Raw genomic sequence first — 27,673 nt, 5'->3', positions numbered from 1 at the left:
CCTGATAGACACCGGCCACTGAAAACAAAAATGAATGTGAGGCCACCGCCTATAAATCCGGCGGGCTCACGCCTTCAGCGCCTCCGCCATATGAGCTTCGGCTGAATACTGGTACTGACTCCTTTTTACCTTTAGAGGAACGGAGAAAAATACAAATGGCTTTTCCAGTATTCGAGAATGTGGAAGGCGGAAGAGTACATACCCCCGTAGATTACAATCAAATTAAAGAATTGGCCGAATCCGTTCGTAATTATGGGGTCAATGCTAACTTTACCACATTACAGGTGGAAAGGCTTGCTAATTTTGCCATGACTCCCACTGACTGGCAAACGACAGTGAAAGCAGTGCTTCCCAACATGGGACAATACATGGAATGGAAGGCTCTCTGGTATGATGCAGCCCAGGCACAAGCTAGAGTTAATGCCACGGCTGAAGATGAGAATCAGAGGCAGTGGACATTTGAAATGCTGACAGGTCAGGGTCAACATGCCCTTAATCAAACCAACTACATCTGGGGCGTCTATGGTCAGGTGTCGGCGCCGCTATTAAAGCATGGAAGGCCCTCACAAAAAGGGGAGAGTCCAGTGGACACCTTACAAAGATTGTCCAAGGACCCCAAGAGCCATTTTCAGACTTTGTGGCCAGAATGACAGAGGCCGCCAGTCGCATCTTTGGTGATTCAGAACAAGCTATGCCCCTGATTGAGCAACTTGTCTATGAACAAGCAACCCAGGAATGTCGAGCGGCTATCGCCCCTCGCAAAAGCAAAGGTTTACAAGATTGGCTCAGAGTGTGCAGGGAGCTGGGGGACCCCTAACCAATGCAGGACTAGCTGCCGCCATTTTACAAACGCACAGGTATAGAGATTTATCTAATCGAAAAGCTTGTTTTAATTGTGGGAGAATGGGGCACCTTAAGAAAGATTGTCAAGCCCCTGAAAGAACAAGAGAATCGAAGCTTTGCCATCGTTGTGGTAAAGGTTATCATAGGGCTAGCGAATGCAGGTCAGTCCGGGATGTAAAAGGGAGGCTTCTGCCCCCTATTGAAGAATCCAAGGTACCCCAATCAAAAAACGGGTCACGGGGCCCATGGTCCCAGGGCCCTCAGAAATATGGGAACCAATTTCAGAAAAGCAATCAAGAGGAAGTAGAGGTTTCCGAGGAACCTCCGGAATGGACTTGCGTGCCGCCTCCGACTTCTTACTCATGCCCCAAATGAATGTTCAACCGGTCCCAGTCCATTCCCCTGGACCTTTGCCCCCTGCCACCATTGGGCTTATTCTGGGCCGTGGCTCCTTAACTTTACAGGGACTCATTATATATCCTGGGATTGTTGACCCATATCATAAAGAGGAGATTCAAGTTCTCTGTTCTAGCCCTCGGGGTGTATTTTCTATAAAGCAGGGAGATAGAATTGCACAACTGGTGTTGCTGCCCTCCCTCGGGGATGGAGAAACCTACACTTTACAAAAAAGGGCTATGGGATCTTCTGGAAGTGATTCAGCCTATCTGGCTATACCCCTAAATGAGAGACCTACAATAAAATTGTTAATTAATGGAAAAGAATTTGAAGGGATAATGGATTCGGGAGCAGACAAAAGCATTATTTCACTCCATTGGTGGCCGAAGTCTTGGCCCACTGTTGTTTCATCTCATTCTCTACAAGGTCTTGGATACCAGTCCTCTCCTGCCATCAGTGCCTCAGCCTTAACCTGGCGGGATGCTGAAGGCAAACAGGGATGTTTTACCCCCTATGTGTTGCCACTCCCTGTAAATTTATGGGGACGAGATGTGTTACAAGCCATGGGCATGACCCTAACTAATGAATACTCCCCCAGGCATCAGCCATTATGGCAAAGATGGGGTATACAAATGGTAGAGGCTTGGGTAGGCAAGAACAAGGCAGAATAAAACCCATTACACAACACGGAAATCGGGGTAGAAAAGGACTGGGTTTTATTTAGGGGCCGTTGAGGCTTCACGACCCATACCATGGAAAACAGAGGAGCCGTTATGGGTCTCTCAATGGCCTCTATCCTCTGAAAAATTAGAGGCTGTCACAAGATTAGTGCAAGAACAGGAACGGCTGGGGCATCTAGAGCCTTCTACCTCCCCATGGAATACACCAATTTTTGTTATTAAGAAGAAATCTGGGAAGTGGAGATTACTCCACGACCTGCGGGCCATTAACAATCAGATGCATCTTTTTGGCCCTGTTCAAAGAGGCCTTCCTTTGCTTTCTGCACTTCCTCAAGATTGGAAGCTTATTATTATAGATATTAAGGATTGTTTCTTCTCTATTCCACTTTACCCACGGGATAGACCAAGGTTTGCCTTCACTATCCCTTCTCTTAATCATATGGAACCAGACAAGAGATTTCAGTGGAAGGTACTGCCGCAAGGCATGGCCAATAGCCCAACAATATGTCAGCTATATGTGCAGGAGGCTTTGGAGCCAATTAGGAAGCAATTTACATCTTTAATCGTTATCCATTATATGGACGATATTCTTATTTGTCACAAAGAGTTAGATGTTTTACAAAAGGCTTTTCCCATGCTGGTGGCTGAATTAAAACAGTGGGGATTAGAGATTGCCTCAGAAAAGGTTCAAATTGCAGATACAGGCCTCTTTTTGGGCTCAAAGATTACTCCCAAAAATATAGTTCCTCAGAAAATAGAAATTCGCAAAGACCACTTACAAACATTAAATGATTTTCAGAAACTTCTGGGAGATATAAATTGGTTGAGGCCCTTTTTAAAAATTCCATCTGCTGATCTAAAACCCCTCTTCGATCTCCTGGAGGGTGAGCCTCATATCTCCTCACCCAGAAAATTTACCCCTGCCGCCCACCGAGCCTTACAGATGGTGGAAGAGGCCTTACAGGAAGCACAATTACAACGAATTGAGGAGTCACTACCTTTTAATCTGTGTGTTTTTAAGACAGCTCAATTGCCAACTGCAGTCCTGTGGCAACATGGACCATTACTTTGGATTCATCCAAATGCTTCCCCTGCTAAGATTATTGACTGGTACCCTGATGCTGTTGCACAGCTCGCGCTTCGCGGAATAAAAGCAGCTGTTACACATTTTGGCAGGGATCCTGATTCCTTGATTGTGCCTTATACTGCTGCACAAGTTCAGACCTTGGCAGCCACATCTAGTGATTGGGCAGTTTTAGTTACTTCCTTTTCAGGACAAATTGATAATCATTTTCCAAAGCATCCAATTTTACAGTTTGCCCTAAACCAGGCTATAGTGTTTCCACAAGTGACAGCTAAAGACCCACTCCCAGATGGGACTGTGGTGTACACTGATGGATCAAAAACTGGTATGGGAGCTTATGTGGTCAAGGATAGGGTTATATCTAAACAATATAATGAAACTTCACCTCAAGTTGTAGAATGTCTGATAGTACTGGAGGTTCTTGAGGCTTTTCCAGGACCCCTCAATATTGTATCAGATTCCTCTTATGTGGTTAATGCAGTTAATCTCCTTGAGATAGCTGGAATAATAAGATCCTCCAGCAGAGTTGCTAACATCTTTCAGAAGATACAAGCTGCCTTGTTAAATAGGAGATTTCCTGTTTTCATTACCCATGTCCGAGCACATTCTGGACTCCCAGGTCCCATGTCCTTAGGGAATGACTTAGCGGACAAGGCTACAAAGCTGGTGGCCGCTGCCTTGTCTACCCATGCACAAGCAGCAAAAGAATTCCATAAGCGCTTTCATGTGACGGCTGAGACCTTGCGCCGTCGTTTTGCTCTATCCAGGAAAGAGGCTAGGGAAATTGTTACTCAATGCCAGAATTGCTGCGAATTCTTACCTACTCCCCACATGGGAATAAACCCACGTGGCATTAGACCATTGCAGATGTGGCAGATGGATGTTACTCATATTCCCTCTTTTGGAAGGCTTCAATATGTTCATGTTTCTGTTGACACCTGTTCTGGCGTAATGTTTGCCACACCCCTAACAGGGGAAAAGGCCTCATATGTGATTCAACATTGCCTTGAGGCCTGGAGTGCTTGGGGAAAACCCAGAATTTTAAAAACAGACAATGGACCAGCATATACCTCTCAAAAATTCCGACAGTTTTGTCGGCAAATGGATGTTACCCATCTAACTGGCCTACCTTATAACCCTCAAGGACAGGGCATTGTGGAACGTGCCCATCGTACACTCAAATCATATCTGATTAAACAAAAGGGGAGTATTGAGGATGTTCTACCCTCGGTACCAAGAGTTGCTGTATCCATGGCACTTTTTACCCTTAATTTCTTGAACTGTGATGCCCAAGGCCACACTGCGGCTGATCGCCACAGTTTAGAGCCTGATAGGCCAAAAGAAATGGTAAAATGGAAAGATGTCTTGACTGATCTCTGGAAAGGCCCGGATCCTATTCTTATAAGATCCAGGGGAGCTGTGTGTGTTTTTCCACAGGAGGAAGAAAACCCCCTGTGGATCCCTGAAAGACTCACTCGAAGAGCTCCTTCACAACTCCAGAATAAGAAGGATGGAGGCCAAGTGGGTGATGAAGACTCTCCTACTCGGGATGATGGTTCCTAGTATGATGGGAGAGTTACGGTGGGCCATCATGTCTACCTTCCCCTACCGATGCCAGTGATGCAGAATGCCCAGGTGTTCCCTAGATTTTTCACAAATAATAGAGAGTTGGGGCTTGCCTTTTTGCCTTTAGATCCTCAGATACAGAGTTTTCAGGATGAGAGAACCTTGTCATTAGTAGGAAGCTTGTGCTTTACTGTGATTTCTTCATTAAAGGATAATTTTATTCATATGGATCCAGAAAGATCTAATGCTAATCCTTTTGAATTAATGGAAGCTGTACTGATCTTTCTCCTATGATAGTGAGAAGGGACAGATTACTTTTGATTGGAAAGGGGCATTAGGCAACAGTCTGAGTGAGGGACAGAGCTATGGATCATCTGATTGGTCCTCCTCCAATGTTAAGTATACCCCTTTTAAGAGAACTAATTATTCAGCTGCCCTTTATTTGGGTTGTGAGTAATGATACCTTAGGTAAGAATCAGAAAGAAATAAATTGTTCTGCTTAGAATTGTTTTTATGCATTATGCTGGGATGCTATTAAGCACCCTTTTGCTTTGGTAATGCGCATGCCTCGATTTATTCCAGCTCCTGTTGAGACGCCAAGTAATTTGAGTTTGTTTAGGAAAAGCGAGATTTTTGGGATCTCTGCTATTATTGTGGGCCTGATAGCCACCGCCGCGGTTACTGCTTCGGTTACCGCCTCGGCCCTTGCACTTTCTGCCACTGTGCAGACAACTCAAACCATTAATGAACTATAGGCCACTGTGACCATGGTCCTAGATAAACAGGCCACTGCCAATTCTCAGATACAAGGAGGCCTGATGTTGGTAAACCAACAGATTAATTTGGTTCAGGAACAATTGGATATATTGTGGCAGATGGCCAAATTGGGATGTGAACAAAGTTGCCTGGCCTTTGTGTCACTTAGTACAATATGAGAATTTTACAAGAGCAGCTAACCTGTCACAAGCTCTGTCTCAACATTTATTACAGAATTGGACTTTTGAGTTTGAGCAGACACTCCGTGAGTTGAGAATGGCGATCCTGCAAGTGAATTCGACGCATCTGGATCTTTCTCTGATGGAAGACCTCTCCCCTGGATTTCATCTGCATTTTCTTATTTTAAGGAATGGGTGGGGGTAGGATCATTTAGCCTAGTTCTCTGCTGTGGAATAGTGTTGATGCTTTGGATGGTGTGTACGCTCAGAGCCCAAACAAAAGGAGAAAGTGGTGGTGGCACAAGCACTTGCTGCCTTAGAACACGGAGCCTCCCTGACATTTGGTTAACCATGTTAAAGCAATAGGTCGCTGGCCTCCCAGCTCTTGCACCCCACGAGGCTAGTCTCATTGCACGGGATAGAGTGGGTAGGCTTCAGCAGCCCAAGGAGTTGCAAGGCTAAGCACTGCACAGGAGAGGTCTGCGGTATAACGACTTTCTCCTGGGAGATAAGTCATCTTGCATGAAGGTTCTATGTCATGATCTCCTTCCCCCAGAAAAAAGACATCGGACTGGTCAGGACTTCCTCTGGGGATAAGACCCTGGAGAGGAGCTTTGTACATGTTCCGAATTTGCACATGGGGATTTGACCTCTATCTCCACTCCAAAGTTGTGGGTGTCCTATTGCTTCAAAAATAAATGAATAGGGGAGATGTGAGGAGCCGCCCTCGCTATCGCTATTGCCGTTAGAAGATGGCGCTGACATCCACTGTCAGTTGGAGTTAACTGTCGCTGTCAGTTGGAGTTAACTGTCGCTGTCAGTTGGAGTTAACTGTCGCTGTCAGTTGGAGTTAACTGTCGCTGTCAGTTGGAGTTAACTGTCGCTGTCAGTTAGAGTTAACTGTCGCTGTCAGTTGGAGTTAACCGTTTAAACTGTGCCTCTCCCGTGACGTCATCTGGGGTGATGTGCAAACCACCAATCCCGGCTCTACACGTCTCACTCGGAGCTCCTAGGCTTATATAAGGGGCTGGGTTTCTTAGCTTGGGGTCTCCCTCTAAGAAGCTGATCATCTATCTCTCAAGATGCATTAAAGCTTTACTGCAGAAGGATCCGAGTGTTCTGCGTCGTTCTTGCTGGCGAGACGGTAGCGCGGGACACCAGGGTACTTCCTGCCCGCACTCCCCCAGGCTGGGGACTGTTGGATGTGGTTAGAGGCCACTCCTGACTTTTTACATGGGTGTTGGGGATTCGAACTCAGGTCCTCAGGTTTCTGTAGCACACATTCTTACCCATAGAGTCACCAACCCAGCTTAACTTTCCTTGAGCTTCAGGTTCCATTTCTGAAAAAATGGAGACCATAACGATCTTTGATTGTGCAGTTCGATCGAAGACTGGGTGCTGATTGAAATCTCGCTCACCTAGTTATGGAAAGTTCAAAATATGTGTTAAGGACCCAGGATGTAAAATTTGCTTTGCTGTTCAGGAGCAAATGCTTGCTGGGGCACCCCCAGCTTGGTAGACATCTCCTCCGCCCTGGACCTCTGAGGGTTAAAAAGAAAGACCCACGCCCCCTCTGACTGCAGAGCCCACCTCGCTGAATTTGAAAAGGCGGCCCTGAAGAGGCGTGGGCGCCCCCCAGACGATTTCCACCTCAGACCCTGACTTCACACCATCACCGGCTAGCTCCCTGTGCTCCAGCCGGGGCCGCAGGATAGGTCCAGCCATCTGGGGGCACTCCTGATTGTCCCCAGCTCCCGGCACTCCGGGTCCTCGCGGGCGAGCCGGGCAAAATGAAGCTCGTTTTGCTGCTACCATGGGCGTGCTGCTGCTTGTGCGGGTCGTCGCTGGCCACCGGCTTCCTCTACCCTTTTCCGGCAGCAGCCTTGCAGCAGCACGGCTACCCGGAGCAGGGCGCCGGCTCTCCTGGCAACGGCTACTCGAGTCGCCGGTGAGTAACGCCGGGCGCCGGGCCTGGGGGAGCGTGGCTGGATCCAGGGACAGCCGAGGCTCGGAAGAGCCGTGGTCCTGTACTGGGGATGCAGGACAGTGGGCCAGGGGCGCGGGGGGCGGGGGACTGGTTCCAGGGACATCGGAGGCTGTGAGGAGCATTGACTGGGTGCTGGGTTGGGGGGTGCGGGATCGCGGACCAAGGACTGGATCGAGAGACTGAGGATCACAGAGAAACTGTGGTCGAGGGTTGGGAGGACAGAGGCTCCAAGGCTTGAGGGCCGGGCGAGGGACAACAGAGGGTCCGAGGAACGGTGGCCTGTTGTTGGGGGTCTTGAGGCGTGGGGCTCGGGTCTCCTCGGAGCTGGATCGCCGGACAGTGGGGACTCCGAGGCACGGTGGCTGGGCGCTGGGGGTGTGCAGGAGCTGGATCCACGGACAGTGAGGACTCCGAGGCGCGGTGGTCGGTGTTAGGGAACTCAGAACACAGGGGCGTGAGAATTAGCGCCAGTGTGCGCTCCAGGGCTCCGTGACCCCGCGCTGAGTGCTCCGGGCTTGGAGATGCACCACGGAGAATATGAGGTGTAGTGGCCCAGTGGCTGGGAAGGAGGGACATCGGGTTCGCAGCACGAGGCCTGGGCGCGCGGAGACTGAAAGCGAGATGGGGGGACAGTGGGGTGGCCTCCGAGGCACAGTGGCCCGATGCTGTGGACGCAGGCCTGGGCTCTGGGGATGGCTAGAACGCACGACGGTAGAAGCCTTGTGGTCGGGTTCAGGGGGTGGGAACGAAGACTACGGTCACGTGCAGGTGCCCGGGCGCCAGCTTGTGTTAGAGGGGTGTTGGGAGCGCGGCGCCCCCGGAGCCCCGGCTTTGGTGGTCTCCGGGTGCGCCCACTCCGTCTCTTCCCATTCTGTTTTTTTTTTTTTTTTTTTGTTTTGTTTTGTTTTTTGATTTTGCCCCTCAGCCAGGGGCTTCAAATGGAGATGGCACCGACTCGCATCCAGGGGTCGTAGAGGTAATTCCTCGGACTCACAAGACTCGGGGTTCAGCCTCCACGAAGCTGCCGGGCTCACCTGCACGGCCTTGGCTTTGTGTTCCACAGTTCCCAGAGTTACCAAGGCCGTTGAGTCCTTTTGGCCGCGCGGCGACACTGAAGAGGCCGTTTTATCTGGCCTTTGGGGCCCGAAGCCACCTTGGCGGCAACTTCCCATTCACTCCGGTATGTGGTACCCACCGGGATCCCGGGCTCCGGTGTAGGCACAGAGGAGGCAACCGGTCACTCGACCCTTAGTGCCTGGACCCGCCTGCTGCCTCCATCTACCGCCAGGTGGCGCGCTGGCCTCCCCCGGTGGCTTAAGGCTAACTCTTGCAGGCTTTTGAATTCCTAAAGCAAAGCATCCAAATAAATGTCACTGACCGCCTTGTTTGCGCATCTTACTGGGGTTAGCGTTCCCTTTTGATGGTGTCTCCAATCTTCACACCTGTACTGGCGCCACGACATGCGCTTTGATCTTGATACCATTTCAAGAGCAGTAAGCAGGAAGTGGGTACCTGCTGCTTACTGCTCTTGCAAAAGACCAGAGTTGGGGTCCCAGCACCCAGGGCGTGGGGCTCACAACATCCTCTATCTCCGGCTCCAGAGCATCCGAGGCCCTCTGGTCTCTGGGGAAACTGCACTCACATTCACGGTCTTTAAGCTGAAGCCTTCACTCTCCAATTGGCAGCACACAGGGTGACTCCCATTTTCCTTCTTAAAATGTTCTGGCCCCCCACCCCCTGTTATGGAAGCCAAGAATTAGGTCCCAGGTCCTATTGCCAATTTGCCTGTGATTTTATTGCTTTTATTTTGCTGGAAAATATTTTCTAGAAGCTTCTATTGGGGGAGAACTCCGAACACCCATAGAAGTGTAGACTCTGCACACTTCCATATGTGAAGATGGCAGTAAACACACTTTGGAAGTTCTAGAACATTCTGTATAGTGTGATCTGTGATCTCATCTTGGAATGCGACCGAACATGGGTGCTGGATATTCAGACTCAGGTCCTCAGGCTTGTACAGAAAGCTCTCTTACTCACTGAGCCCTCTCTCCAGCTTCCTTTAAAATTTGAGATGGGGGTCTTACTAAAGTGTCCAGGCTAGCTTTGACTTTGTTGTGTAGCACAGGCTAGCTTCAGTCTTGTGATCCCCCTGCCTCAAGCTCTAAAGTAGCTAGGATTGCAGGAATGTGTGTTGTGCCTGACTTAGGAAGTAGTTTTGTGTATGTGGTATTGTTTTTGAGCAGTTAAATGTTTTACAGTGAGTCCTGGGACTAAACCAGAGAACTGGAGTCACACACACACACACACACACACACACACACACACACACACACGCATCCCCCTACTCTATAGATCTGCATCTCTGGATTCAGCCAAGTTTGAATGAGTAGATACTAGACCCAGTGACCATGACCAGGAATTTTATCAGCATTTTACAGCAAGGAGACCAGAACAGTTTGTACTGGGAGCCTCGGATGCTTCATGGATAGCGGATCCTTTTCCTCTGCCAAACTTTGCTTGCTGGACAGGAGAGGTGGATCAAATGGGGTTTCAGTGTGTGCCTGTAATGACAGTACCTGAGAAGCTGAGGCAGGAGGATGCCTGGGACTTGCTGATTAGCAAGGCTAGCTGAGTCATTGAGCTCCAGGTTTAGAGAGCGACCCAGCTTCAGAAAAATAAAGTTGAAGCCGGGTGGTGGTGGCACACATCTTTAGTCTCAGCACTTGAGAGGCAGAGGCAGGGGGAATCTATGTGAGTTCCAGGACAGCCAGGGCTACACAGGGAAACCCTGTCTCAAACAAACAAACAACAAAAAGTAATGTTGAGAGTGATAAATACATCTGACATTGGCAATGACCTCTGCCTGATATAGTGCATGCACGCACACACACATACACACAGAGAGAAATGTGTACACACACAAACACAACTTCACATGGAAACTGACTGCTTTCATTTTGTTCAGAAATAAATATTTTTTAGAAGCTTCTTTTAGAAGGATTCTCCAAACACACACAAAAGTTTGCCTCTGTCCACGTCCATGTGTGAAGATAGTTTTGTAAGTTGCAGAATAGTCTGTACAGTGTGATGTCATTTATGGAACACAGCCCCGCCCCCAACCGTGTAGTCCAGGGATGGAGTCCGAGTCCACTCCCTTGTATACGTTAGACAACTGCTCTGCCACTAAGTCACACCCCTGCCCTTAAAACTATTTTTATTAAAAAACCATTAGCTACTTTGGCGTATCTGTGTGTGAGTATGGCCCATGCGTGTGTGGTGTGTGTGCACACGTGTTTGGATGTGCATCCTTTCCTGCACATGTGATGTCCAGAGGAGAACGCTCTGCGTCTGTACTGTCCCCTCTGTCACGCTCACTCTCTGCCTTACCCCCCCCCCACGAGATGGCCTCTTACTGAAACTGGAACAAGGCTGGCAGTCAGTAACGCCCAGACACCTTCCTGTCCCCGCTTGTGTCCCCCCTGCTCTCCCCTGGGTTGAGCTTAAAGGTGTGTCCCCCATGTCTGGTTTTGTATGTGGGGACCGAGGATTCAAACTCAGGTCCTCAGGCCTGTGCAGCAAGCCCCCTTAACCACTGAGCTCTTTCTCTACAGCTCCTTTTAAAGCTTCTTTTTGGGACAGGTCCTCACTAAGGTGCTTGGGCTTGTCTAGGACAGTCCTTGGTCCTCCCACCTCAACCTTCCAAGGATGGGATTATAGGCATATGTTGCTGGACCTGGCTTGGAAAATTGGGTGTGTGTGTGTGTGTGTGTGAGAGAGAGATGCTCTTTTCTTGAGACATTAAATATTATACAGAGAGTCTTAGCGCAAGACCAGAGTCACATAAACCCCTCCCATGAATCTATGGATTTGCATCTGTGGATTAGACCAACTTTGGACTGAAGCAGCAGAAGCAGCTTGAGTGCATTCTTGTGTGTGTGTGTGTGTGTGTGTGTGTGTGTGTGTGTGTGTGTTCAAATGTTGCTGAGAAGGGAACCCAAGGCCTCGTGCAGGGCAAGCGCTGGACCAGCTGAACTTTATCTTCATCCCTTGTTATTCTTTTTCCGTTTTTGTGTGTGCATTGCGTTCTTGTATGTGTATGTTTGCATATGCATGTGTGCACGTGTGTTCGTGTGTGTTTGTGCACGCGTGAGTGTGCACGCGCGTGTGTGCCTGTGTGAGTGTGTGTGTTCATGTGCGTGTGTGTGTGCTCGAGTGTGTTGTGTGTGTTCATGTGTGTTCGTGTGTTGTGTGCATGTGTGTGTGCGCGCTGTGTGTGGTGCACTGGGATGTGGGTGCAGAGACAGAGAGACCAGGTTGGTGTGGAAATCACCTTCAGTGGTTCTTTCATCTTGTTCACTGACGCAGGTTGTTTCAATCAAATGCAGAGCTTGCTGATGTGGCTAGTCTTGCTGCCCAGCTTGGTTTGGGCATCCTCTGTTTCCCAGTGCTGTAATTACAGGCTGGTCACCATGCCACCTGGACTTTATGTGGGTTCTGGGGATCCGAACACCAGTCCCCACGCGTGTGGGGGTAGTATTTAACCAGTGAGCCATCTCTCCAGTCCTATTTTGTCATGGAGCCTCCAGGACAGGATGCCTGGGTCTGTGTAGGGGAAATCCTGTGTCACCCCTGGTCTCTCTCACCTCCAGACACCACCGTCAAACATGAAGCTGCAATGATGTATCCACTGATGGCATTGAAGCCCTCATGATACAGTCACCTGACTGTCACTGGCTCTTTGGTCACCTCTATTAGAAGCCCAGTATAGACCAGTGTCGAAGTTGCTTTGACAAAACTACAGTGAAGCCTCTTAATTTTTTTTTTTGAGGACTGTTTCAAGTACAATCTTAGTGGTCTCCCAAGATCCTTGCCAGATGGTCTTGTCCTGATGGCAATCTTTTACAAGATGTTTAATTGCCCAGAGCCTGTTTTTCTGGTCCATATGATGAGGATCCCACAGAGACCAGGATCTGGTCCATATGATGAGGATCCCACAGAGACCAGAATAGGCATGACATGCTGGGAGTACAAAAGAGATTGGAGGATTTGGGGGTTTGCAAAAATACCCTTGTAATCTTATTCATTTTTACAGGTTCCTTATTGTTTATTTACATGTGTGTGGGATGTGTTGAGTGCTCACATGTTGACATGTATGGAAGTTCATATGTGTGTGCAAATGCACTCATGCATGCACACATGTGCAGGATAGAGGATGGCTTGGTGTATCCTTACTGAGACGCCACCTACCTTACTTTTTGAGAAAGGGTTTGTTACTGTCCTGGATCTCAGCAAGTAGGTGAGGCTGGCTGTGCAGTGAGCCTGAGTGCTTATCTGTGTCTCCCTGGCACTGGAACTGCAAACGTGTACCACACCTGTCCTGTCCCCACCCCCTTGGGTTCTGAGGAGCTGACTCAGGTTCTTGTTCTCGAAATGCCAAGACTCTCTCTCTCTCTGCCCTGTACCCGATCCTCCTGATCTGGGGATGTGGCCGCCACACCTGGTTATGCATTGCTGGAGGTGAACCCCGTCCTCTTACATGCCCGGCAAGCACTCTAAAGCCTGGACCATACCTCCACCCCCTTGTTTGCCTTTGTTTCCAGCTGCGATCAGGAGAGCCCTGTGCTCAGCTCTGCTCTGTCCAGGAAGCCCCTCTGCCTCCCGCTACTCTCCATTGTCCCTGACCCTGCGTGCTGACCGCCCACCTGTGGGAGGTGACCACACAGGTGCTATGCTCTTCTAGGTCACAACTTCAGTGGGACTGACTGCCGCAGGGTTAGGGCTTCTGTGCCCAGTGCACCCCGTTAAGAGGGAGGCGTAAGGCTCACATCCACCTGGAAACCGTGAGGAGCCACGGGGAAGACCCCAGGGTTCCGTTGGGCACTTGTTTTTGTTCCTGTAGAGTCTCAGTTGTAGGGAAGATGGCTCCATGAGTTAAAGTGTTCACTGAACAAGCATTTGGACCTGAGTTCAAATCTCCAGCATCCCTATAAAAGGCTGAGTGTGGCCATGCAAGCAGCCTATGAGCCCAGCACCATGTAGGGTAGAGACAATAGGCTCGCTGGTGCTGAATCCCACACTCACATGTGCACGCATGCACACACACACACACACACACACTTCCTTTCTCACAAAAATAAACTCAATTACATCTTGGCTCAATGTGCAAAGTCCTTGCCCATTTCCTGGCCGTCCTCTGCACAGATGAATGGAGCGAATGCAGAACCTGGAACCATTTTGTGGCCCACTGGGAAACCATCTGGCAGATAGACCTGTCTGGGAAAGGCTCTGGGCCTTGATGGGATGACAGGGCGGTGTCCCCCACTCTTCCTCCCCCTCCCCTCCTGCTTTCCCTTCCCTCTCCCTCCTTCCCTCCTCACTTCCCCTCCTTCCTGCTCTTCCCATCTCCCCCCTCCATCTCTACTCTTTCTTCATGTCTTCTCGGGAAGGACCAGCACCAAGGACATCTCCCAGGGCAGTCCGCATCTCCTAGCCAGGGTCCCACTCTCAGAAGGTGGAGATCGCTTGGGGCTAGTTGGTTCTCTCCTTCCATCGTGTGGGTCCCAGGTATCGAACTTAGAACCTCGGTCTTAGTGGCAAGCGCCTTTACTTGATGAGCCATGTTACCAACCCCTGTGGGTTCTGGGGATCAAACTATAAAGTCCTTAGGCTTTTAAGGCAAGCCCTTTCTTGGCTGAACTGTCTCCCTAGCCACTCAATATTCTTGTCTGTAACTTTGTAAGTGACAGCTGATGGGACAGTGGGATATCCTCTGATGGCCTGAGTATCAGCTGGGGAGATACGCTACCCCAGTGTCCTGGCCTCTCTAGGCTGGTGCTGTGTGACACTATTTCTGGGGAGATGTGAACATATACCCAAGATATGGAACCAGCAGAGACTGAAGCAACAACACCATCAAAGTCCAACCTGGTGAACCAATGAGTTCATTGCAGTTGCTCAGAGGAGTGTGGGTGAGGAGTTAATTACAGGAGCATGGATGACTCAAGGCAGCTGCACCCCTGGGAGCATGGGTGATGGCTCACAGAAGATGTAGCTCTCTGCATAACTTGCAGGCAGAGCAGGCTGCACAGTCTCCTCTCCTCAGTGGTCTTTACCGCTTATATAACCTTGAGTGGGGAGGAGCTTTGTGAATCTGTTGAGTTTCAGGGACTTCCCAAGACTTGTGTGTTGTTTACTTCCTGAGTTTTAAGGAGCCTTCCCTTCAAACTTGCTGAGTTTTAAAGAGTTTCACTAAAGAATGGAGTATTGAAGTTGGAGGAAATTGCTACCCAAGAGATGGGTTTCTTGTCTCTTCATCTTGGAACCCCTCAAGCCCACCTTGCTGTTTTCTCTCCACTTCCCACTGAAGGATATTGTCCCTGCCCCTGGCTGGGGTCCAGATGTGTGGTTAAGGGAGATAAGGGAATGGGCTCCCCAACTCAAGACAACCTGGCTGTGGTCCCTGACCCAAGCTGGTAGTGCAGCGCACACTCAGAGAACACCTTCCTGGAAAGTGTGTCACTCAGCCTGTCCCTTGCATTCCAGAGCAGCTGTGATATTGTTGGTGGCTTGGGGATCCTGAGACACCTGGCGGGACTTCTCTGCATGGGGTTTCCCACAGGGAGCCTGGGGCCCTTGGCTGGGAGGAACATAATCCCAGTTAGTGGGCTGCACACGGTAGGAGGGGCCCTGGGTGCACTCATCTCTCATCTAGGACTGGAAACATAATTCCTTTTTAAATAACATTTATGGGGGCTGCAGAGATGGCTCAGTGGTTTAGAGCTTTGGCTATTCTTGCATATTTCCATTTCCAGCATCCTGGTGGGGCAGCTCATAGCTGCCTGCAACTCCAGCTCCAGGGTATCTGGCGCCCTCTTCTGGCTCCTTTAGTTATTCATACACATATGGACAGACATGCGCGCCGCGCGCGCGCACACACACGCTTTAATTCCATTTACGTGTGCATGTATGTGTATGTATGTGCTTGCATGTGAGCTTGTATGTTGCGGTGCTTGTGGAAGTTGATCCTTTCCTTCCACCATGTGGGTTCTGAGTAGTGAACTTCGGCGTCAGGCTTGGTGGCCGTCACCTCAGCCCACTGAGCCATCTTTCCAGACATTGTCTCTTCCGGAGCCTGGAGTTCACCAGTTCGGCTAGTTTGGCTGGTACGCCCCGTGGGCTCTCCTGCCTCTGCGTTCCCGAGTGCTGGCATTGGAGGGGCACACCGCCACCCGTGGCCTTGCACTTGGGTTTTGAACTCAGGTCCCCACACTTGTGCGGCAAGCACTTTACTGACGAACCCGTTTCCTCCCGAGAGGATCACACACAGAGACTGTCCTTCACAGATGTGTATCTGAGTGCGGGAAGGTGGGGAACCTTCCTGCAAAGCCCCCGGGTTCTCTGACTGCTCCTCTGTCATCACGGCTTGCCTGTTATTTTAAAAAATCGATTCCCAGAGAAAGCAGTGCTGTGGCAGTAGAAATCCCGCTAGCTTCTCTTGGCTCTGCTTGGCCCCACACTTCATTGCTGTTTGGAGAATGTGTGATCTGGATGCAGACCAGCTGCCCCTGGGGCGGTGACCTGAGCTTCCATAACGAACTGTCGGAGGATTTTCAGGAATGTTCGCACAAAGTGCCTGGGGGGACCAGTCTGCGATCTCCTGGCAAAACTTGCACATCATACACTGTTCTCTGAATCTTTTGGGGGTCCCACCCTTCTAGCTGCCTCTCCCTTTGGAATAAGCAACATCCAGTCCAGGTTAAATGGTCATAACCAGGGGCAGAGGTGAGTCCTCCGGCTTCTCCTGTCTCCTTGTCGGACACTGTTACTTGTGTTGCCAGGGTCAGAGCCTAGGCTCTGGTAGCTCCTATGTGTAGACGCCAGTCTTCAATCTGCCAATTAAAAAGACAACTCAATAGTGAAAACAGAAGAAGATTAATTCAGGGCTGGTGATATTGCTCAGTGGACAAGGGTGGAGATCAAAACACAATTTACAGGAGTCAATATTTCTTCCTACTCTGTGGGTCCCAGGGATTGAACTCAGGTTGTCAGGCTTGGCAGCACACACACACACACACACACACACACACACACACACACACACACACACCATGCAAAGAGAAAGAGATTTATGTAACTGACCACATTGGGAAGAGGTATACGGAAGCCCAGTGACCCCCTCCATCCAAAGTCTATCTTTGGCATCCTAACCGTTAGCTTTAAGTCAGGGCAAAAGGTAGGTGTGCACAGCTAAGCAGTTCCGGTCAAGATGTGCTCCTGCATGTCACTGACCCACCACTGTCCTGGCTGCCGTCTCTCCTGCAAGATGGTCTGATAGTTGTCAGAACTACATGAAATCTCTTCATATAGTTAGATAGCTCCCACTGCTGACTGGCAGCAGGCTTCAGCTCTTTGTTTCTGCCAGCGTGAGATTCCTGGGGGAATTTCAATGTCTTGGGCACCATTGTCTCAAGAGCCTGGTTGCCAAAGGAAGGGCAGAAGTGCCTGTTTAGGATATCTCATCGCATTCCTGCTAGGACGGTCATACCATCGTCCCAGCTGCTTTTAGAGGGACTTCGTGAAGGTCATCTGAGACCCTGTGTGCGTTGACCTGAGCTGTGTGCTGTTGGAGCCGGACCGATGGTCCCATAGGATAGGCTGAAGCACTCTCTGCAAAGCTGCAGGATTTTCTTCCCAAAGAGAGAGGGTGTGAAGAGGAGACTGAACCTAGACCCCAGCTCTAGACAGCGTTCTGTGACATCCTGGCCCCCAGGATATGCGTTAGTCCTCAGATGCAACCTCAGGGCTGGCAACCTGAGGTGTGGAAACCTCCCAGGTGGAAGCGAGAATGGAGAATGGCGAGTGTCACTCTCCTGGAATCCAGACCCTTGTAAATAAACTCAATGAGAGGTTCTGGGTGGGTGGTCTGCTTCTCTGAACAGCGGCAGGGACAACCGAGTCACCTGTGCGGTGAGCATGGCACAAACTGAGCAGTGTCAAGTCTGGGACTTAACACTTTTCTCCTACCAGGCGTGGGCGCGGGGCAGGTGAGGGTTTGCTGCCAGGGAGGCAGCGACAAGTGTTACAGATTCACAGACTGCAGGTGAGTGTGAGCTGATTAGCCTCCTGGTTAAATCTAACCTGTTAAATGTGTGTGTGCGTGTGTGTGTGTGTGTGTGTGTGTGTGTGTGTAGATTAGATGCTGACCTTGGAGATTCCAGGGTTCTCCTGTCTCCCCCCAACCATTTTACCATAGGAACACCAGGATTACGGACACGTCCTATTGTGTCTGTCTGGCTTTATGTGGGTTCTGGGGATCTGAACTCAGGTTCTCACTGAGTCATCCCCCTCCTTGGAGCCTTGTAGAGCCTTGTCCCTGGAATGCTCCCCGAATCTTCCTTGACGCCCAGTGGAGGGGTCTGGGTATGCTGACAATTCATGTTTTGTGGTCTTCTCGATGCTTGAGTGTGGCGGTTTCCTCCTGATTTGGTGCCACTGTCTACGTCCAGCAGGCCACGTCTGTCTTCTGACACGTTTGTCTTTCCCGCTCCCCTGGCAGGCCCTGTCTGTAGCTGGGTCACTGTGACTGACTTGGCCATTGGTCTTGGCTTGCCTGGGCACCCAGTTCTGGGGTGATGTGATCCTGGGCTGCTGGGGTGTCTGAGCCTCTTCCTCTCTTCTGTTCTGAAGCTGTTGATGACAAGTCACTCAGATCCCGAGAGTTCCTTGTTTGTGTGCACGTGTGTGCGGTGTGTGCCAGAAGAGGACCCCGGGTGTCCGCTGTGTCACACTCCACTGAGACGGGCTCTCACTGAGCCTGGAGCGAGGGAGGCAGCCCCCGAGACCCTCCTGTCCCACCACCTGCACAGCACTGGGGGTACAGGTGGACATGGCCGTGCCCTGCTTTCCACACAGGGGCTGAGTAACCGTCTCACGCTTGTACGGCGAGTGCGCCTGCCCACTGAGCCATCTCCTCAGCCCCAAATCATGAGACTCTTTATGCCTCGAAAGCCTGGCAGCCTGAGTTCCACTCCCATAGCCCACATAAAGGCGGAAGGAGAGAACGGACTCCACAGAGTCATCCTCTGACCTCCACATGCCCAAGGAAGCACGCAGGCCCTCACCCCATCACACACACATGCACACACACATACATGTGCACGTATGCATGTGCACACATTTTTTTGTTTTTTGTTTTTTTCGAGACATGGTTTCTCTGTGGCTTTGGAGGCTGTCCTGGAATTCGCTTGGTAGTCCAGGCTGGTCTCGAACTTACAGAGATCTGCCTGCCTCTGCCTCCCGAGTGCTGGGATTAAAGGCATGCGCCACCAATGCCCAGCTAAGTTGATCTCTTTTTCCTGCAGGGTTTCACTGTATAGCTCTGGTTGGCCTCCAACTCACAGAGACCCCCCTGCCTCTGCCTCCTGAGTGCTGGGGCTAAAGGCGTGCGCCACCAACGCCAGTCTATTTTTGAGAAACTGTCTTAATTATTTCAATGCTTTACTAGGTGGTTTTCTGAGAAAATCCTATAATCTCCCAAGTGTGTGTGCATATGTTTGTGTGCATGTGTGTCAAAGCCGTGTTTAACCCTGGACCGTTGCTACACACCATCTGATCCAAGAAAACTGCTCTATACTCAGCAATTAAGTTGAACTTGTAATGACCCTGCCTCTACTGCTTGAGTGCTGAACTCACAGAGACATGTGACTAATCCCAGTTTTACCTTTCTTTCTTTTTTTTTAAATAGTTAATTAATTAATCCCAGTTTTGAGACATGTCTGTGTAAACCATGCTAGCCCAGAACCCAGTGTGCAGACCAGGCTGGCCTGGAACTCGGAGATTCATCTGCCTCTGCTGGGATTAGAGGGGTATACCATCGTGCCTAAACCAAATTTATCTTATTCTTAAATATGTGTGTGTGAGCGTGTCTGTTTGTATGTATGTGTGAATGAAGATGTTGGAAGAGGGCGTTGGCGCCCCTAGGGCTGGAGTTACAGACATTTGAGAGCTGCCTTATGTGGGAGCTAGGAGCCGAACTCGGGTCTTCTGGAGGAGCAGTAGGCACTCTGGACCACGGAGGTCTCTCTCTAGCCCTGGCTCCCAGTTTAATGTGGTGCAAGGAATCTAACCTAGGACTTCATGAGTGCCGGGCCGCATTCCACCCACTGAGCCACCTGCCATGGCATGTAATGTAGGGCTGAGCAGGGCGAGGGTTAGAGCAGAGCCCTGTTCTGGTTTGTCATTTGTGGTGATAGGGATGGAACCCAGGGTCTTATGTGTGTTACATAACCACTGAGCCTCTCACTGGGGGATTCTAGGTAGGGGCTATACCACTGAGCCACACCCCAGCCCCTCACTGGGGGATTCTAGGCAGGTGCTCTACCACTGAGCCACACCCCTGCCCCCCACTGGGGGATTCTAGGCAGGTGCTCTACCACTGGACCATGCCCCTAGCCTCTCACTAGGGGATTCCAAGAATGTTCTGTATCCCGGAGTCACATTGTAGCCCCATTGATCCCTTATTGATTCAATTTCAGTGGAACTCTGTTGTGTTCACTTTTCTGACTGAGATGAGCATCACACCCCTGAATCCTTGAGGCTGGGAATGAATTCTAAGCACATGGAACCAGGAGCCCCTGCATCCTGACAAGCTGCTGCAGGAGGCTCATACCTGCTTCTTGCATTTTTTCCCCTCTCTCCATAAAAGCGATAACATTGGGAGCTGTCTGCCTGCTGTTTTTGGTTCTAGAACAGCTGTGCCTGGGGACAGCTGTCTCAGCTTCAGGACACAGGATCTGCCGGAGATTAACAGCAGAGCTCAGCCAAGCCCGTGGGGAGCAGAGCCGGCTAGGATTACCTTGCTCCAGGAAGTGTGCCTGCCCTGCTGACAGCGGGTGGGGAGCCTGCAGGATGGATGGGATCTTGGGGCGCCAGGGGGTGGTTGGGCAAGACAGCCCACTGGCTGGCCCAATCAAATCCACCTCCCACCCCTTGAGAAGCAAACTGACTCTCCCAAGAGCCTCCTGTTTCCGCTGGACCTGCAACCCTGCAAGAGCTGGTTTCTGAGAATTATGTGAGGAGCCAGAAATGGAAGCCAAATGTTGGTGTCAGGTAGAGGAAGCTGGTGGGTGTGTGGCTCAGTAGGCTGGGCAGCTGTGAGGGCTCAGGCTCCCGGGGCCAGCACAGACGTGTAGGTGAGGCTTGCTCATCTATTTTTAGAGGTGCTGGCACACTGCACGTGTGGAGACCAGAAGTTAATTGTGGGTGTTGTTGTTCCAGTCTACGCCTTATGTTTAAAAAGAAAGTATTTACTATGTGTCTATTTAGTGTGTGTGTGTGTACATGCATGTGTTTGTGAGCATGCCTGCTTGCTTGTATGCGTTATCTGCATGCAGGGGTCTGCAGAAGCCAGAAGAGAGAGTCAGATCTCCCAGAGTTGGAGTTATAGGTGGTTGCAAGCCACTGGATGGGGGTGCTGGGAACTGAACTCAAGTCCCCTGCCAGAGCAGTGTCCTCTTAATCACCGAGCCACCTCTCTAGTGCTCCGCCCTTTACTTGTTTATTTATTTAATTTGTGACAGAGTCTCACTAGCATGGAACTCAGTGAATAAGCTAGTCTGTCTGGTCAGGAGATCCCAGGAATCCACTCACCTCTGCCTTCTCAGCACTGGGACTCTGGGTGCACGTCACTCCTCCTAACTTTTTTACGTTGGCCCTGGAGCTCAGACGAAGCCTTCTTGCTTGCTTACTGACTGAAGTAACTTCCAAACCTGTGACTCTGTGTGTGTTTGTGCATGCGTGTGTGCATACAAGTGCACGTGTGCATGCCTGTGTTCAAGTGCATGCATGCGTGTGCTTGTGCTCAAGCAGTGTGTGTGTGTGTGTGTGTGTGTGTGTGCATGCATGCAAAACATGATCTTGCTTCATGCTTCTGGCTGTCATAACACCACTGCTAAGACAGCAGTTGGCTTGGATGAGCATTATTTCTCATCCCCGCCTTCAGCTCTTTTTTTTTTTCTAGACAGGGTTTCTCTGTATTGTTTTGGAGGCTGTTGGTCCAGCCGGGCCTCGAACTCACAGAGATCCGCCTGCCTCTGCCTCCCGAGTGCTGGGATTAAAGGCGTACGCCACCACCGCCTGGCACCTTCAGCTCTTTTGGGTGCAAGTTTGGAGGCAGAATTGCTGGACCACAGTGTCATTCTCTGTTTTGTTTTGTTTTTTTTTTGAGGACCCATTTCACATTGGCGGTGACATAGTCCATCCCTACTAATGGTGAAGAGTTATTTTTTGTCTTTCTGTTTGAGATAGGATCTCACTTTCTAGTCCAGGTGGGCCTTGAACTCATAACCCTCCTGACTCAGCTTCCTGAATGCCAAGATCATAGGCATGCATCATCATGCCCGCCAAAACTATTTCAAAACAACAACAACAACAACAACGTAAGTTGTGGGGCTGGAGAGATGGCCAGTGGTTAAGAGCACTTGCTACTCTTGTAGAGGGCCCAGGCACCATCCCAAGCATCCCCATGGTGGCTCACAACCGTTTGTAACTCCAGTTCCGGGAAACCTAATGTCTTCCTCTGGCCTCCACAGACACCAGGTAGGTAGTGGTAGGTAGACATACACACAGGCAAAACACCAACACACATAAATGAATTCAAGTTTTAAAAATTACTGTGTATGCAGTGCACATGAAGTGGACATGTATGCATGTGAGTGTGGCATGAACAAATAAATATGAATTAAAACATGACTGTTTATATGTGTGTAGTGTACAGGAAGTGGGTGTATGCGCATGTGCGTGTGTGTGAGAAGGCCAGAGACTGATGTTGGGTGTCTTCCCTTTTTTAAAGAAGATAAGATCTCTACCTAAATCAGGAGATAGGAGACAGATTAGATAAGGTTGGCCAGCAAGCTCTGGAGATTCTCCGGCCTCCGGGTCCCAAATGCCGGGGTTCTGAGCATGCACCACCACGCCTGGCTTTTATACATGGGTGCTCCGTGCTCAAGCTGCAACAAGTCCCTCACTGGCTGAGCTGTCTCCCCAGACCCCACATGTTTTCAATTTTAACATAATCAAATTTATCTGCTTTTCCTTTTGTTGTTTGTGTTTTTAGTGTCATAGCCAAGAAACTCTCACCCAATCCAATGTCATGAAGCTCTCCCCTGCATTTTCTTCAAGAGTTACAGCATTTGGGGTCTTGCATTAAGGCCTTTAGTTTATTTGGAATTACTTTTATTTGTTTGTTTAAAGGTAGGGTGTTGGTAGCCCAACCTGGCCCTGAATTCTGTGCGTAGCTGAGGCTGACTTCAAAACCAGGACTCTCCTGTTAGAGCTTCCCAAATGCTGGGAATAAGAGTGAGCTTGGGCTGGGCTGTGGTGGTGGCGCACACCCTTAATCCCAGAACTGAGGAGGCAGAATCAAGCAGATCTCTGTGAGTTTGAAGTCAGCCTGGTCTACAAAAGCAAGTTCCAGGACAGCCAGAGCTACACAGAGAATCCCTGTCTCTAAATAAATGGATAAATAAGTGAGCATGGTCGTACCCGCTTAAGATAAGTTTCTGGTGTATGTGTGTTTGTATATATGTGTCTGGGGTATGTATCTGCGTGTATACATATTTATGTGTGTGCACATGCTTGTGTAGGGTGTCTGCATGTTTGTGTGTGGTTGGATGTGCAGGCGAGAGACTTATCCCAGGTGTTACTTCTCAGGCTTTGTTTGTTTTTAGGTTTTCCGAGACAGGGCTTCTCTGTAACAGCTCTGGCTGTCCTGGAGCGCTCTCTGTAGACCAGGCTGGCCTGGAACTCACAGAGATCTGCCTGCCTCTGCTTCCCTAGTGCTGGGATCAAAGACGTGTGCCATCATTGCCCAGCTGTTTTTAACTTCTTAAACTAAACTTCTATTGATAATTACTGTAATTCCTAGGGGGTGGGGCACACATGCCACGGCATGCTTGTGGAGGTCAGAAGCAGCTCTCAGGGGCGTGTTCTCTCTCCACTTTGTGGGTCCTTGGGAAAGTCAGGGTACCACACTCGCACTGGCTGGGATTAAAGGCGTGCACCACCACCGCCCGGCCATTTTCCACTTTTTGTTTGTTTGTTTGTTTGTTTGTTTGAGACAGGGTCTCTCATTGGCCTGGAGCTTTGCCACACAGGCTGGGGAGTTGACCAGCCAGCTTCAGGGATTGGCCTGTCTCTGCCTCTCATGCAGCCATCACTGGAATTAGAAGTGGGCGCCCCCCCCCCCCCCGGCTTTTCCTGTGGATGCTGGGGGCATCTGAATCTATGTCCTCGTGCTTGGGGGCGGGGCGTCTCAGGGACTGCTCATCTCTACAGTCTTTGCCCCTCATCTCTTCAGACAAGGGTTATCACTTCGTCTTGAACTCATCGATTTGGCTAGTCCCGCTGGCCAAGGAGCCCCAGGGGTTCTTTTCTCTGTACCTCCCCAGCGCTGAGATTACAACCAAGCAGGTACCACCACGCCCAACGTTTTGTTTTGTTAGACAGGGTTTCCCTGTGTATCTGTGGCTGTCCGGAACTCTCTCTGTACGCCAGGCTGGCCTTGCACTCAAAGATCCGCCTGCCTCTGTCTCCCGAGTGCTGGGATTAAAGGCGTGCGCCACCACCGCCCGGCTGTGTGCCTGGTTTTTTATATGGGGCTTCTTCATGCTTGCACAGCAAGCACTTTATTGACTACGCCATCCCCCAGTCACAGACCTTTTCTTCTTTCAAGATCATTATCGCAGGGACGTTGTCACAGAGAGGAAAATCTACGGGGCACAAAGGGAAAACATGCAAGACATCATTTCTCTTTTTTTCCTATAGAGAGAAGCGTTTAACCGGGGCTGACTTATATTTCTAGGACTTAGTCCATTATCACGGTCGTGGGGGGAAGCAGGTGGTGTGCGGCAGGCAGACAGTGCAGGAGATGGCAGTTACACATCTGGATCCACAGATAGTAGGAAGTGACATTCGCAAGGTGTCACTTCTGTGGTGAAGGTGAAGGATTAGCAGAACTGTCTAAAACACCTGATGTTACACCACTGAGTCATAACTGACTTATTTTAATTTAATTCAGTTTTCTTTTTATATTTTGAGGCACAGTTTCATGCACCTTAGGCTATTGTCTAATTCACTAAGTAGCCAGAGATGACCTTGAACTTCTGATCCTCCTGACTCTGACTTCCTGCTATGTCTGGTTTTATGTAGTGCTAGGGATGGAACCCAGGGTTTCGTGCCTGTTAAGACTTTCTACCATTGAGCCACACCCCAACCCCTCACTGGGGAACTCTAGGCAGGGGCTCTACCTCTGAGCCACACCCCAGCCCCTCACTGGGGGATTCTAGGCAGGGGCTCTACCACTGAGCCATACCCCAGTCCTCACTGGGGGATTCTAGGCAGGGGCTCTACCACTGAGCCATACCCCAGCCCCTCACTGGGGGATTCTAGGCAGGTGCTCTACCACTGAGCCACACCCCAGCCCCTCACTGGGGGATTCTAGGCAGGTGCTCTGTCAACCTTTCTCACCTTCTTTGTTTCCTGGTTTCTGCTTACTTGACCCTCTGTTGGGTTGTTCCAAACCATCTCCAGTCTCTCCTTACTCGTGCAGCCTTCCTTCTGATGATGCATTAGAGATGGGTTGGATCGGTTGCCCTTGAACTTAAACTGTGGTGTATTCAGGACTGAAGCTAGACTGACAGTTTTGGAATTGGTCTTCACTATTATCCCAGGACTGTCTTTGCACTAAGTCTCACCCTATGGTTTTCTCCAACATTTCACAGCTGCTGGCTTTTTTGTTTACTCCATCATCAAGGTAAAAGACATCCTTTAGTAGCTTTCCGAGGAAGTAATTCTTTAGCCATGGCTGAGATGAGGGCCAGCAAGCGCTTATGTATTCACATCTATTGATTTTTGCCTTCTAGGAATTTATTTCTTTTATATTTAATTACATTTATTTACTTATTTATTTACTTGTGTGTGTGTTAGGGGTTGTCTTCTGAGTGTTGGGGAATGTGGGGGTGTCTGAGGCAGATGCCTAGAGATCAGACACCTACAGGGTCATAGAGCCAAAACGCGTAGGGATGCAACCCTCAGCTTAAGGCTGGGGTGTGGCCCAGTATGTAAAGCATTTGCCTGACATGTGTGAAGCCCCGGGCTCCATCCTCAGCGCTGCAGAGAGCTGAGCATCATGGCACACACCCGGAATCTCTGCATTTGGGGGATGCATCCAGGACGATCAGGGTTCAAGGCCAGCCCAGGATCAGTGAGACCCTGAGTCAAAACCCACAAAGCAGGACACTTCAGCTAGTGACAGGTGAGGACAGAAGACCAATGCCGTAGATGGAGACCTGGAACGCATTGGCGAGTACATGACGCACATTCCACACACCCTGCCTCAACACCCTCTTGCTCATGCCCCAGTGGTCACTTACGCCTTATCATGGGCAGGTTTGTAATCTCAAGGACCCCCGTCTGCACTCTGCAACCTTCCAGAGGCGTTACTATGTTAAATTTGTGCGTGTGTGTGCACACATGTGTCTTTGGGAACACATGCACACGTGCGGCCATTCGTGTGGAGGCCGGAAGTGGGTATGGGGTGTCTTCCTCAGTCCCTCTCCGAATTATTTATTATTATTTTTGAGACACAGTCTCTCATTGAATCTGCTCACCAACTGGCTACGGCCACTGAGCTGCAGGGATCGTCCCTCTAGCCTGACCGGCTAGCCCAAGCCTTTTGTCCTGAGCTCAGTGCACTGCCTGGCTGTGGTAACTGGACCCTTACAGGCTGGTGACAGAGCAGCAGGAAGGAATGGGGGGATGGGCCAGGGCCTCTGCCCTCTGAGAGCTAGAGCAGATGGCAAAGAAAAACAAGGTCTGTTGGCCTCTCTGGGGCATCCTGTCCCAGTGCAAGGTTGGAGTGTTCCTGGCTGTTGAGTTTACTCACAGAGGACCGTGCATGCAGAGTTCTGGAGATTACTCACAGAGGACTGTGCATGCAGAGAGCTGGAGGCCACTTCTCCTTTGTGGCTGTGCTCTGGACCTGATGGAGAGTCTCCGTGTTGATTTCTCCAGGATCTGTTTTTGTTGCTGTCAGTTTTTCTAGGGCAGGGGCCATGACCCATCCTGAGGTCAGAGGATCCCTAGCAGCATCAGCAGAGGTCCTGAGTGATGACTGGGCCCAGGAAATTCCCGGAGCAAAGGCCAGACACATCTCCCCCAGTCCAGTCCTTACAGATCTTCTCTGAGATTTTGCATTTGGACTCCTCTGATATTTACACATTTTCTTTTTTTAAATTTTATTTTCCAGTTTAAATTTAGATAAGAAACAAGGTTGCTTCACAAGTCAGTTCCAGGTCCCTCTCCCTTTCCCTCCCCCCCTCCTCCCATGCCCTCCTCCCAACCCCCCCCCCCCCGTTATCCCCTCATTCCCCCAGGGAGAGTGAGGCCCTCCATGGGGGTGTCCATAGTCTGTCATTTCATATAGGGCAGGGCCTAGGCCCTTCTCCAAGAGTTCAGGGTGAGAGTGCACCTCACATTGTTCTATGGGAGTCTAAAGTCCGTGTGTATACTTGGGATGGGTACTGATCTGCTGCCCAAGGCTCAATAGATTCCCTAGGCCTCCTCACTGACACCCAGATTCAGGGGGTCTTGATCAGTCCCATGCTGGATTCCCAGGCTGATGCCTGGGATTCAAGAGTTAACCTTTGTCTGGTCAGCTGTTTCTGGGGGTTAAACCAGCCCAGTCTTAATCCCTTTGATCATCCGTCCTCCCTCTCTGTTACTGGCTTTCTTGAGTTCAGCTCAGTACTTAACCGAGGGAGTCTGCCTCTTCTTCGATCAGCCACTAAATGAAGTTTCTGTTTCCCAGACTCTCTGGCCATAGGATTGTAGGCTGGCATGCCCCAGATCTATGTTTCAAGGCCTACGAAATTCTACAGGCCTAAGTTTGGAAACAGAAGCTCACTGCTGTAGTTTTTAAGGTTTAAAAAAATCCATTCATTTATTTAGTGAGCATGTGTGTGGGAATTTGTGCCAGGACACACCACGGAGGACAGAGAACAACTTCTCTGTCACCTTCTACCGTGTGGGCTTCAGGGATGAAACTCAGGTCAAGCTTGGCAGTGAGCGCGCAGAGTCTCACAGCTAGACAGTGGCTGAGCAGGGGAGCTGGGGCCTGGGCTTTGAT

The 27,673-nt window shown here is 50.2% G+C and overlaps 1 protein-coding gene across 2 annotated transcripts in view; it reads left to right on the top strand.

Annotated features, from left to right (window-relative positions):
* The first annotated feature begins 7,026 nt into the window (after positions 1-7,026).
* Positions 7,027-27,673, top strand: part of Col26a1 (collagen type XXVI alpha 1 chain) — a 120,230-nt gene continuing 99,583 nt past the window's right edge. The window contains exon 1 of one of the 2 annotated variants that reach the window (XM_040731510.1): positions 7,027-7,452. In XM_040731510.1, the coding sequence (XP_040587444.1) occupies positions 7,295-7,452 (158 nt within the window). In that variant the 5' untranslated portion in view covers positions 7,027-7,294. The remainder of the gene's footprint in view (positions 7,453-27,673) is intronic. The other variant, XM_040731511.1, reaches the window with a different exon arrangement.

This window comes from Mesocricetus auratus, unplaced genomic scaffold (assembly GCF_017639785.1).
Source record: "Mesocricetus auratus isolate SY011 unplaced genomic scaffold, BCM_Maur_2.0 Super-Scaffold_100025, whole genome shotgun sequence".
Taxonomy (NCBI): Eukaryota; Metazoa; Chordata; class Mammalia; order Rodentia; family Cricetidae; genus Mesocricetus; species Mesocricetus auratus.
This window is presented reverse-complemented; position numbering and strand designations above follow the sequence as displayed.